The sequence below is a fragment of the Schistocerca nitens genome, chromosome 2 (assembly GCF_023898315.1).
Source record: "Schistocerca nitens isolate TAMUIC-IGC-003100 chromosome 2, iqSchNite1.1, whole genome shotgun sequence".
Classification (NCBI taxonomy): domain Eukaryota; kingdom Metazoa; phylum Arthropoda; class Insecta; order Orthoptera; family Acrididae; genus Schistocerca; species Schistocerca nitens.
The window spans coordinates 747,871,985-747,885,428 of NC_064615.1; the positions used below are offsets into that span (position 1 = coordinate 747,871,985).

General features: G+C 42.2%; 1 protein-coding gene across 1 annotated transcript in view; it reads right to left on the minus strand.

Annotated features, from left to right (window-relative positions):
- Positions 1-12,923, minus strand: part of LOC126236976 (aquaporin-11) — a 234,642-nt gene extending 221,719 nt beyond the window's left edge. Inside the window, exon 1 of the mRNA XM_049946694.1 lies at positions 12,697-12,923. Coding sequence (XP_049802651.1) covers positions 12,697-12,806 — 110 coding nt within the window. The 5' untranslated portion in view covers positions 12,807-12,923. The remainder of the gene's footprint in view (positions 1-12,696) is intronic.
- Between the last annotated feature and the right edge of the window lie 521 nt (positions 12,924-13,444).

Here is a 13,444-nt window from a genome sequence, read left to right on the forward strand (position 1 = left end):
ACTTGTGTTGTCAGCAAAGTGTTGTCTCATGCTGAAGTTTGCAACATAATGCCGCAAAGATGCCATGTGGACTGTGTTGGGCGGAGTAAACTCCTCGCACGCTTTGGAACAGATCCAATGCACACGCAGTCTCAGGAGCATTGCGTGTCCCTCGGCGTTACATTTTAAGGCTCTGGAGGCAGTTTTGACTCACAGCAAACGTTCGTCGCGGGCAACTACCTCCACAAGAATGCCTGCCCTTAATTTCATGACGGCAACCAACAACGTCTGCAAGACAATTATCTGCAGTACTTAACGTCACCTCTGCAATTAACGTATCCTAACAGATTGTCTACCAGAGGCTAGAAGCAGATGTTCTGTGCACAGGTGTTCTGCACAGCGTATTCTCCTGACACCAGTATAAACACGAGTACGTTGAGTGGTACGAGGGACATTTCGTAAATAATGCTCACGTTGGTATTGCTGTGGATTTTTTGGTGAAACAAGAGTGAAAATTACGTCAGATGTTATTGGCAGCTTGACGAAGAAGCTCGTGTTTTTGTTTTTTGCTCTATACTCTAACAAAAAATTGGGGAGAGGTAGAAATGGTCCCTGCAGGGATTCTCGGGTACTGAGATTGTTGAAGACCAGAGGTCGTACATTAAAATCGAAACTTTACGCGGCAAAAACCTGACAGGAATCCAAATTAAGTGAAGTCTGTGAAGAGTTTACAGTGGATCTTTGTACAGTTTAACGTTGGGTTAATCGTTTTCGTTGTGGCCGTGTGAGCATAGACTATAATCCAAGACCCGGAAGGCCAAAAAGGTCAATAGATGAAAGGAGGGCGAAACTTGTGGTAGATGCTCCTGAAGAAGATCGGAGTGTGATTTATGGAGAACTCTCTGAAGCACGGGAATTCCCTCAACATCAGTATTCTTTATTTTGACAACTGCTTTGAAGAGGAGAAAAATTTCACCGAGTTGGGTCCCATACTGTTTGGCTGCTGAAGAGAAGCAGAAACGCCTGGACATTGCAACCTTGCTCAAACAACGATTTGACCGTGAAGGTCAAGCACTCTTGTGTCGCGTTGTTGCTATTGATGAAAAGTGGATTAGACACTTTGAACCGGAGTTGGAATCAGAGTCCAATGACTGGAGAGCTTCAGATTCTCCACATCCAAAAAAATTCGACACAATGAATCAAGGCTCAAGCAAATGATGATTTTTGCTTTTGATCACCAAGGAATCATCATGACAGATAGTCACATGTGGGACATGTGTCACAGCAGTGTATTATTCTAACTTCATGCAAAACCTGTGGAGACAAATGTACAAAACCCGACCTCAGTTGCTCGAGGCTGGGCCACTCATTCTTCACAACAATGCTTTCCCGCATATCGGCAGTGTTGTAGCCCAAAAACTGAGCGAAAACGGATGGGAAGTGTTGCCGCATCCTCCGTACAACCGGAACATGAGTCCACCAGATTTCAACTTGTTCCCGTAGTTAGAAAAATCCTATGCGTGGACGTCGTTATCTTTCTCTGGAAGAGATTTCTACCACCGTTACCTAATCCATTCGACAGATGAACAGAAGTGCTGTCCTGTGTGTCATAATGAAGCTTCCGAGATGTTGGGATTGTAATGCAGCAACTTAGAGATCGGTTCATGAGTGAATGTAGGGAGATGGATTCGGCAGATGAATTCTGCTTCACTTTAGTGTATAAATTTCACTGCACATTTGTCTGGAGAGATGATCGTTGCCTGTACAATGTGATGAACTTGGTGGCGGGGTCCTGATATGGACATTAATCACGATGGACGTACGGACCTTCCCGTATTTTATTTTTATTTATTTACACGTCAAGTTCCGTAGGACCAAATTGAGGAGTGAATCTCCAAGGTCATGGAACGTGTCAGTACATGAAATTAAAACATAAAAGTAATAACAGATAAAAATAAAATATTTATGAAACCGAAAAAAGTTAAGCCATAAGTTTAAGTAAACGCAATCAACAATACAACAAGAATCAGCTTAATTTTTCAAGGAACTCCTAAACAGAATAGAAGGAATGACCCATGAGGTAACTCTTCATTTTCTATTTGAAGGCGCGTGGATTACTGCTAAGATTTTTGAATTCGAGTGGTAGCTTATTGAAAATGGATGCAGCAGTATACTGCACACCTTTCTACACAAGAGTTTACAAAGCCCGAACCAAATGCAGGTTTTATTTCTGCCGAGTATTAACTGAGTGAAAGCTGCTTATTCTTGGGAATAAGCTAATACTGTTAACAAGAAATTACAGTAAGGAATATATATACTGAGAGGCTAATGTCAAAATACCCAGACCCGTGAACAGGGGTCGACAAGAGGTTCGTGAACTTACACCACTTATTGCCCAAACAACCCGTTTCTGAGTCAAAAATATCCTTTTAGAATGGGAAGAGTTAGTCCAAAATATAAAACCATATGACATAAACAAATGAAAATAAGCAAAGTAGACTAATTTTCTTGTCGAACTATCACTCACTTCAGATACGGTTCGAATAGCAAAAATGGCAACATTAAGTCTTTAAACAAGAGCACGAACGTGGGCTTTCCAGGACAGCTTACTATCTATCTGAACCCCTGTAAATTTGAACTGTTCAGTTTCACTAATCACATGCCCATTCTGTGAAATTAAAACGTCATGTTTTTTTGAATTGTGTGTTAGAAACTGTAAAAACTGAGTCTTACTGTGATTTAACGTTAGTTTATTTCCTACAAGTCATTAACTTAGGTCATGATCTGCAGTATTTGAAACCGAGCCAATGTTGCACACAACATCCCTTACTTCCAAGATAGTGTCATCAGCAAACAGAAATATTTTAGAGTTACCCATAATACTAGAGGGCACTTCATTTATATAAATAAGGTACAGAAGTGGCCCCAACACTGATACCTGGGGCACCCCCCCCCCCCATTTGACTATACCCAACTTAGACCCCACATCACAGCCATTCTCAACACTGTGAATAATGACCTTTTGCTGTCTGTTGCTAAAGTAAGAGGTGAACCAAGTGTGAGCTACTCCCCATATTCCGTAATGGTCCAACTTCTGGAGCAATATTTTGTGATCGACACAATCTAAGCCTTAGTTACATAAAAAAAAATATGCCTAGCGTTCGAAACCTTTCGCTTAAACCATCCAGTACCCCACAGAGAAAAGAGAAAATATCATTTACAGTTGTTAAACGACTTCTAAAGCCGAACTGTACATTTGGTATCAAATCGTGTGATATAAATTGATCAACTATCCTTACACATGTAGCCTTTTCAATAACTTTTGCAAACACTGATGGCATATAATTAGGTCTCAAATTGTCTACATTATCCCTTTCTTCCTTTTTACAAAGCGGCTTTACTACTGAGTACTTTAATCGTTCAGAAAACTGACCGCTCGTAAAGGAAAAATTACAAATATGGCTAAATACAGGGCTAACAAGTGCAGCTCAGTACTTGAATATTCTGCTAGGCACTCCATCATAGCCATGAGAATCCTTAGTCTTCAGTGATTTAATTATTGACTCAATCTCCCTCTGCCGGCCGCGGTGGTCTAGCGGTTCTGGCGCTGCAGTCCGGAACCGCGGGACTGCTACGGTCGCAGGTTCGAATCCTGCCTCGGGCATGGGTGTGTGTGATGTCCTTAGGTTAGTTAGGTTTAAGTAGTTCTAAGTTATAGGGGACTTATGACCTAAGATGTTGAGTCCCATAGTGCTCAGAGCCATTTGAACCAATCTCCCTCTTATCTGTATCACAGAGGAATGTTTCAGACATCATCTCGGAAAGGCATTTGCCAAGAACGTTATATGATTCCCTGTAGAAACTAAATTTTTAAATACTGTACATATATCTGATTTATCAGTAAAAGAAATATTTTTACTGCGAACTGACTTTATATTGTCGACCTTGTGCTGCTGACCAGACACTTTCTTCACAACAGACCACATGGTTTTAATTTTATCCTGTGAATTAGCTATTCTAGTTGCATACCACATACACTTTGCCTTCCCAGTAACATTTTTAAGCACCTTACAATACTGTTTATAATGGGCTACTGTACCTTGATTGTGACTACTTCTAACATATTGATATAATTTCCACTTTGTTTTACATGATATCCTTATCCCACTAGTCAGCCCACCCGGGCTGCCTATTAATGCTAGTACCCCGTTTAGAACGTTCTAATGGAAAGCAACTCTCAAAGAGCATGAGAAATGTGTTCAGGAAAACATTATATTTATCATCTATGTTATTGGCACTATAAACATATTGCCACTCTTGTTCCTTGACAAGGTTTAAAAAACTCTCTATTGCTGTTGGATTAACTTTCCTACATAGTTTGTAATTAAATGTGACATTGGTTTGAGTACATAAGCCTTTTGGTGTTAAAATTTGTGCATATGGTCTGAAAAGCTATTCACCCTTTTACTAACAGAATGCCCATCTAGTAATGAAAAGTAAATAAAAATATTGTCTATGGCTGTGCTACTGGTCCCCTGCTCAAATATCTGTTCAGTGCAGTGCCGTGCTACGTCTATGGACTCAAATGGAATACTGTTTTTTACGTACATAGCCACTCCCCCACCCCGCAAGGAACTCCTTGAAAAACAGCCAGCTAATCTGTATTCTGGTAAAGGAAGCCTCTCATTTGTCAAATTATTTAAGTGGTGCTTTGATATACCAATAATTTCAGTCAACATCTATAAGCAGTTCACCAACTTTATCTCTAACATCTCTTATATTTTGATGAAACTTGCTAATTCCTTCTCTACTTGGAAACATGACGTCCTCTGAAGGTGAGCCCTTAGTTAGAGAGACTTCCTTTAAGCAGGTATACCTATCAGCTGACTTCAATCTAAAAACGGTACAGCTCTAGCACCAACTACTACAGGAATTTTTTTCGTTAGCGGTCTGAGGAATACACCTAACACACAGATGTACTGTAAATATGTGTCTATTTTTTTCATTTGTATCTTTAGTGTAGACATGTTTTCATAAAGAACTTTAATATAATGCTACTGTGATGGTTCGTCGAAAGCGAACATATGTACTGCATGGACTCTTTGATTCGTTGTGGATCTAAATTATAGAGGTTGTGTAGGAGGGAAATTATAAACCGGCTGCCGCAACAAAGGCTCTTCCTTATCTCTGTGCAGCTGTTTGTCTGGATTGAGAACGACTGTCAAAAGACCTATTTAATAAACCGATACAAAATAACCTACTAATAATTTTATAGTGGAGGTAATGATGAAGTCTGAAAACATCACAGCTCAATCAATTGTCCTATCAGTTTCAGTGTTTTCATACTTTTAGATGGAATAAATGTGGAATCGATGAGCTGTCTCATTTTCATATGATATATACTATACATCGAATGTGCTGTACATTGATTCCCACATTATGTACCTGAATATGGAGCTTTCTGGCTTCCAAATCTATTGCAATTAAAATAAGATCAAAATACAGCTGTTTGTATATAAACAAAAAGTCAGTGAATGGTATTTATTTTCTGCCTTGAAACGCACGCCAAGTCACTACCAAGCATGTACAGAAACAAGGGGTAATTCACGATGTCCTATATTAACTGTTTGGCTGCTGTAGAGACATGCTCTTGTTTTGTCACTGTTCTCTCTCTCTCTCTTGTTTTTAATGCGACTCTCTGTTTCATAAATTTTGTAAGTACATTTTACGGACACTGTCGACTGCCAAGGAGAATTTGGATTTTGTGATTCAGCGTTATCTAGTGCCACAGCGTTCCGGCATCCTTGTTAGGAAATCTACTCATGTTTTTCTTCTTGATGATAAATTCTTGTCACTAAAGTAAAAACAAATGAAAGCAGATGAAAAGCTCTGCGGGTGGGTGGCCGATTTAACAACTCTCGCATCTCGTTCATGTGTCCTCTTGTTTTAAAAGGCGGTCATTTGAAATCAAACCTCTGCGGCTTCCACAGTGTTAAATTAATACTATGTTGTTCATTCTCACTATCAGAAAATCCTAACTTTCTATCTGCCATTCTTGTGGTCACTAGTTTTTTTCTCCATGACTCTTATCTTGCAGCCTCAGAGGTCTTTCAAATGACACAGCTCCCCGTCTTTCTTTCCTATCCAGTGATCCGTACAATACATTTAATTCTGTGAAAATAAGAACGTGCTCCTAGTTAGTGTAACAATAGGACCACGATTAGTGAGTAACAGCAGTTAGTACCGCTAACTCGTACTCAAGACTTGTACAGGTCCCATAGTTGTGGAATTAATTAGTAACTCCATGCCACGATGTCTGGACGCTTGTATTCACAACTATGGGGGTCCGGCATTATTACACGTACATTTTGTGACCATGAAGCGCAATAAACCAACTGTCGTTCAAAGTTGAAAGTGTAATAAATAATAGCATGGTACAATAGTCAGAAACATCTGTATCGTCAGGTTTAGTTTTAGTATCGAAATTTTCCTCGTTGTTCTACTCAACTAGTTGCTCTAAGCATTTCTGCATTGTCGTGTGGGAAGTTCTGTCCTTTTGTAATCGAAAAAAATATGGAGAAAGAAAATCCACCCCCGAGCCGGCGTTGTCAGTAGCCCAAGTACCTGTTGGTACCGTGTTAAATGTCGCGCCTGTACTGGTGGCTTCATATGAACAAACAAAAATTATTTCCTTTATAGTTAATGGAATGACTATCATCAGGGTTTAAGCTCGAAGTATTCCACTTTCACGTGAAAACAATTACTGTTGCCATCGCTTCTTACTTGCCGTTTTTAAGGCAGAGGTTCTTCATGGAACCGCTTCTACGAAGCTGATCATTGTTTATTGCAGAAATTGTGGAATCACATGATACGACAGCAAATTCTCACCGCAATTAGTGTACCGTCGCATTAGTACATTACAGAGAGTACATTGTAGACGTGAGTAACACTGAAAGAGCTTTGGACTCCAGGCAGAATTACAGCATGCAAGAGAATAACTTCATATGTCATGTGAAGGAAGTCAGTAGTGATACGCTGTTTTTCCAGAAGTGAAATAGTGACTCATGTTAATACTAACTGCGGAAAAAGAGACTTTCATAGTACGCTTCAACTTCTTAACTGAATATCGTGTGCCTTAATGTACTCCTGAGTATTGCGCTACATGGCCACAACATAACATCATAATCTAACAACTGCCACTTTCAAATAAAATCATCATGAAATCCCTACCCCTCTTACTATATTTAAAAAAAAATGCTTCAACAACTCACTGGAACCACTGCTGTCTCATAATCAGTATTTCAAGTCGACCGATCCACTGCGAAAGGGGCGTGCAAGTAGGGGCATAATAACGTGTGCATCGGTTGATATAAGAGACAGATCCCAAACGGCCAGTGCTATAGAGGGTAGCGTCACTAGAGCATCACCTGAACGTGCGCTGTGCCCAAGCGACATTTCGACAACGAGTTGCCCAGCTAGACGAATCCGAGAGGGGCCGCATCGTTGGGCTGTGGGAGGGCCATCCGGTGGTACGGACACCATTATTGACCGCTCTGCGTGGCAATGAATACAGGCAGGCAAGCGTGCACAACATGTAGAATCCGGGCGTCCGATATGCATCACAAGGGGGAGAACCGAGGATTTTCAGCCACGCGCGAACAGACCCAGCGGTAACGATAGGGCCCATTCAGCGCGTCGCCCTGCCTTCTATGCTACATCCCGAGTGCTACATATCCCGAGTGCTAGTATCATTGGCAGACTCTTGCATGAAGCAAGACTTGCTGGGACTACGCCTGACACACACACCCCAGCAGTATCGCTAGCGACTCGCCTGGTGTCGGCAACGACGGACATGGGGCACTGCAGGCTTGGCAGCGGGTCAGCTTTAGTGACGAGTCCTGCTTCTGCCTTGGAGGCGACGGCTACGCGTCTGTGTCTCAAGACACAGTAGAGACCGCCACGAAGAGCGGTTTGTGGTCCCACCACACGTTCCGTCAGCCTTGGATGATGGTATAGGAAACGACATTCGATGGTGCTCGTTCACAGTTAGTATTCCTAACGGGCTCTGCCACAACAGTACGGTGTAACCAGTGGTTCCGCCGTTCGTGAACGCCCATAATCACTCCCTATTTCAGTAGAACAATGCTCTTTCTCATACTGCTGCCCCCTTCCGTGCCCGCCTAGCAGATATGGATACCATGCCACGGCCAGCCGCATCTCCCGATCTCTCCCCGACTGAGAATGTGTGGGGTGCCATGGAGGGCGCCATCAGGACCTCAACCCTACCGACCTTTCTGTTGAAACTGCGCGCTCAGGTGCACGCGGTATGGGATGGATTACGACAGGACTGTATCCGATAACTGTACATCTCCCAGCCGCGGTATCTGGACACTTTTATCCACAATTATGAGGATCCGACATTATAAAATGAACATTTTGTGGTCATGTAGCACAATAAATATTGGTCCTTCAAAGTTGAAAGTGTAATAAATCCCACATGTGTAGTACCATCTACCCGCCTGCCAACAATAACTGCAATTGGCCTTGTCTTTCTAGGCGCAGCTCTGTTTATGACGATGATTGTAACATCGCCTGCCCTCTTAGCTGAGTGTAGCTCAGCGTGTTCGGTGAGAGGGTTAGCTGCTCTCCGTAATAAAAAAGAACTGAGTTAATATTTCAACGATGAACTTCAACAAGTGTCACAGGATGTCCGCCCGTACAAATACAACGATCAATTACGAACAAAATGAGATTAAGGAAAACAAGAAGTGTTAGCGCGTATGACTGTCGTGCAGCAGGCCCGGGTTCGATTCCCGGCCAAATCGGAGATTTTTTTCCTCTCGCAGAGTGGGTTTTGTATTGTCTTCATTATCATTTGATCACCATTGACACGTAAGTTGCCCAGTTTGGCGTCAACTGAAAAGACTTGCAACTCAATGGGCAAACTTCCCCATGTGGGGACGCCCGGTCACGAATGCCATGTGACCATTTTATTTCAGTGTAATATCACGAGGAGCGCTTTGTTAACCAGTTAAATGTTATACCATTTGTCAAGAGATGAGAACCGAACAGTGGAATAAGGACTAACGTCATATAATACAGACAGGAAAACATTCCCAGATCATTGGCCAGTGGAACAAGTATAGTCTACTGGAGTGTAGATAGTCTTTGCTGTCTCAGAAGGAGCAACATGGATATATTTTGAAAGTTATATGCAAAGTGAATGGCAGTATCATAAAAAAGGTTTACTGCTGCCAAATGAGACAGAGAACAGCTAAATATCTCACTGTCGTAACCAATTCAAGATTTGGAATGACACCATGTGAATGCACATTGTCAGGATATGGAACAAAATTGGTAAAGTGCAATGAAGCAGGTTTATACTTAATAGCGTTTCTCTAAACACTACAATAATATAATGAGTATGTTTGAAACCTTCGTGTATGTGAATTACCGTGTACAGGCTGCTGAAACCACCGCAGAGTAAAACTAAAGCGTTTCGTCTTCCACTCGCTTTATAGTAACGGAAGGCATGCAAAATTACCGTACTGCTCGAGAATGGATAGCTGCAATTTATGAAGCTTGCTGCATGTTTGTATAAACTTATTCATAGCCTCATTGACGCCATTTTAAAAAATGAGTCCGCACTGATCAGTGATACAAAAGTCTTCTTAACCGTTATTTTCATTGTTGCAGCTGGCTTCTAGTTTTCTTTTTTTTCATTTGGAAATACAAATAGAACCAGTGTAGAGATTCGCCAACAGTGGCCGAAACGCCACATATGTTTTGAATGAAATGACACTGTAACGTCTAGAATCACGAAGTGCAATTACATAGAACCGTATGGAACTAGCATAGTCCTAACACAGTTCACGCCTAACAAGTCCATCGGCAGACATTTCTACACAGTACGACACAAAGCCACACTACTTGTGCGCGCAAAATAACCTTAACATTACAGCATAACAGTTGTCTCTCTTGACTGACTAAAACAAAGTATATTTCTGTTCGCAGACGTTTACATCATACGCTGCCCTCCTCCACTCCCTTCTCCCCTCACCCCTCCCATTCCCCCCCCCCTCACTATTCCCATTCAAATTTCAGAACCACACTCAGCAAGAAGTACCAACCCAATACTTCTCTGCAATCACGTCGAGCAGCAAAGAAAGCAAGGCAGTTTATACTAGAGCTACTGTACGCTGAATTGTTTGATCCATGTGTGTTTTCATTCGAAATATGTATGATGGTAAAATAGCGGATGTATCAAGTCTTATTCTCCAGAGAAAATCATTACAGCCTTCACCCTCTCAAGTTCAATGAAAATCTTATAGTACTTTTTTGGCATCTGAGGTTCCATAGGCAGAAATTAGAAACAGTAAAGACGGAAAGGGAAAGGGCCAGGGGAAGGAGGCTTTTATTTATTCAGACGCGTCGCAAAATATTGAAAGAATTACTTCGACAGGGATGGACTGATATGTGGGTTGTTTTCAGTTTTTTATATATTTATGTACAACACATGTAAAACGTGTATAAATGTATTTAACTCAGATAACACAATGACCCACGCGGACGACATATTCAACATGTAAATTCGAAAGTTCATTACGGTAAATAAGAAGACTAACAAGAGGGTTTGGAGAAGCTCATAAGCAAATCAAGCAATAACAATCTTTTTTTGAGTATTTTAACTGAATTGAAAAGAATGTAATCGATTACAGAACTTGATAAGAGCAGCATTTCACTTACAAAAATGTAACTATGCCCAATACAGGTTTTGTCCATTGTAAATCACATTTTTAAATTTGTAAAAGGTCGTAAACGTTCTTCAACATAAAATGTTCGAAACTACGAAAAGTACCTTCAAAACCCATCATTGCTTACGATTCTCATTAAGTAAGTTTCGACTGGAGGAATCATTATTAAGAAAACTAACATTCCATATTACATAAACCTCTGTCAGTGATTCCTTGGATAACAGTTCAGTTTCAGCCTTGGTGTGTGCCACGTGATTCCCTCGTGTCAGAATCTACCAAATCATATCATTTATTCTGTTCTTCTCTGTTGGACCATATGAAAGGATGTTCGTATGATCCTTCTAACGTAATGTGAACATATCTCGTAACCAATCATTGCAATCAAAACTGTTTATGAGCCAACGCATCACATATCGCGCATTAAATATGTCCAAGATTTTATGTATAAACTATAACTATGCGCTATGAATATATACACGTCAACCCAAAATTATTTTAAGTCTAAGTTTAAGAGAATGGCACACGAACCAGCCGCTATCTAAAATAAAACGTTGGCCCTCAAATTAGAGCCAAGCTAGCTAGCATTCTTGACGGAAATACAACGCTACTGAAACACTTGAATATAAAGTAATTTATAACAGATATACGACTGGGTTGGCGAGGAAATTCAATTGCGACGTATAACTTGAAAATGGATAGGAGAGAATTCTCGTAAAAGAGATAAGTGATAACGAAACCTTTGCTTTGAATCTTATTAGTCTTCTGCTATGTCATCTGAACTGGTTAAAATTATATACAGTTCGTAACTGTAAGTTATTTGAAACACCAATGTTTAAACCTCATAAAATATATGATCATTCATGTACCATAGACGCTACTTCTAAAATGCACTTTATTTTCGCTATAAGCGTTTTGTGAAAGTTGCCAGGATATTGGAACCACTGACGAAAATTTTATTAAATAAAAAATGAAAAGGGTACGAGGACGAAGCAGTTCATTACAACAAGTTCATAGACATAGAATACAGGTAATAAAGTATTAGTACAGCAGCTACAGATGCTAGGGCTGCACAAGTGAAGAAACGTATCTTACTGTCTCACTACTACTCCTTTTTGTGTGTCTGTGTAAGGTTGGCCATTACATCTTGTACTGAAGACAGATGTTCACATTTGTGGACGCCCCTAAGTTGTTCCGTTTGTAGAGTAGGAAAGAATCTTGGGGTGTAGTGTATGGACAATATTTTCAGTTAAATTACAGATAGTTTGTAAACAAACATATAGAAACTTTTCGAAAACCTCTCGTAAGGAAGGGGATTCCCGTTTTGCTCCACGAAGATGCAGTATTTTCTTTTAAACTGCACCAGCATATTTTTCACAAATTTTCAGAATGCAGAAAATGGCGAAATAATATGCTTGGTAAAATTTGCTGTGGATGGTCGATGATTACTTCGCAGAGCATCGAGCATAAGCATCTGCATAAGCGTACACCACGCTCATATTGTTACACCTCACAAAATTCGAATTTTGAGTACGTAATCACTCCCTCTCTAAACTGCCGACTTGTTTGTATCAAAATATTGTCGAACACGCAACACCATTCACGAAATAAAACCGTCGTTATAGAAGTCATCCGGTGTATAGTGGTTTGCTCTGAGAACGAGTAACCAGCACCGCCAAAGGCACACTGCGATGGAATCAGAGCTGCCGTTTTTATCGTCGGATTTTGTAATACGAGCACGTGTCCCCCGGTAGCGAGGCGACAGTAAGCGATGGTATTAGCGGCTGTCGTGTGGCCTGGTGCCTGCTGGCCGCTTTCTCATCGGCGTGGGAGGGGATCGCGGCGAGCGGCGCCAGCGCTTTGTATTACAGGGGGGCCCGCCGCACCGAGGCCAAAAAACGTATCGCCGCGACCTCCCGGCCCGGTGCAGCTGCCGCGGTGGCGGTGCGCGGTGCGCGCAACTCACCCATACTGCTTGTTGATGGTGACGAAGGCGTAGGGTTTCATGGCGAGGCCGCGGCGAGCACTGGTGCCTAGCGGCACTCTGGCGAGCGCTCGCGTTATTTTGGGCGCCATCCGGGGGCGTGCTGATCTGTGCCGAGCTCTGGCCGCTGCTCCTCGTCTCTCCTCTCCTCTCCCGGACCGAACCGATCCGGCCCACTCCGAGACGCGCCGGGCAGTGCGCGCCGCCCGCCGCCGGCGCCGACGACGCCGACGTCGCGGGCGACGGCGCACGAGCGCCACCCGTCGGGGCTCGGAGCCCTCCCGGCACCTCCTCTGGGCTGGGGCGCCACCACAGGGCCGCCTCGGAGCTGAGGGCACTCGGCGGCCAGCTACGCCACAGTGGACGCGGGGTGTCATGAACCCACTAGCGCTGGGGAACGCAGCATGTATCCTCCTTCGCACCAATGCAAATGAACTTTGAACGATTATCAGTGCATTTTACTACAATACAACGATATTGGATTGGGGAGAAGAGAAGTTTGTGGCACAACTTGAATAGAAGAAGGGATCGGTTGGTAGGATATGTTCTGAGGCATCAAGGGATCACCAATTTAGTATGGGAGGGCTGCGTGTAGGGTAAAAATCGTAGACGGACACCAAGAGATGAATACACTAAATACACTCCTGGAAATTGAAATAAGAACACCGTGAATTCATTGTCCCAGGAAGGGGGAACTTTATTGACACATTCCTGGGGTCAGATACATCAC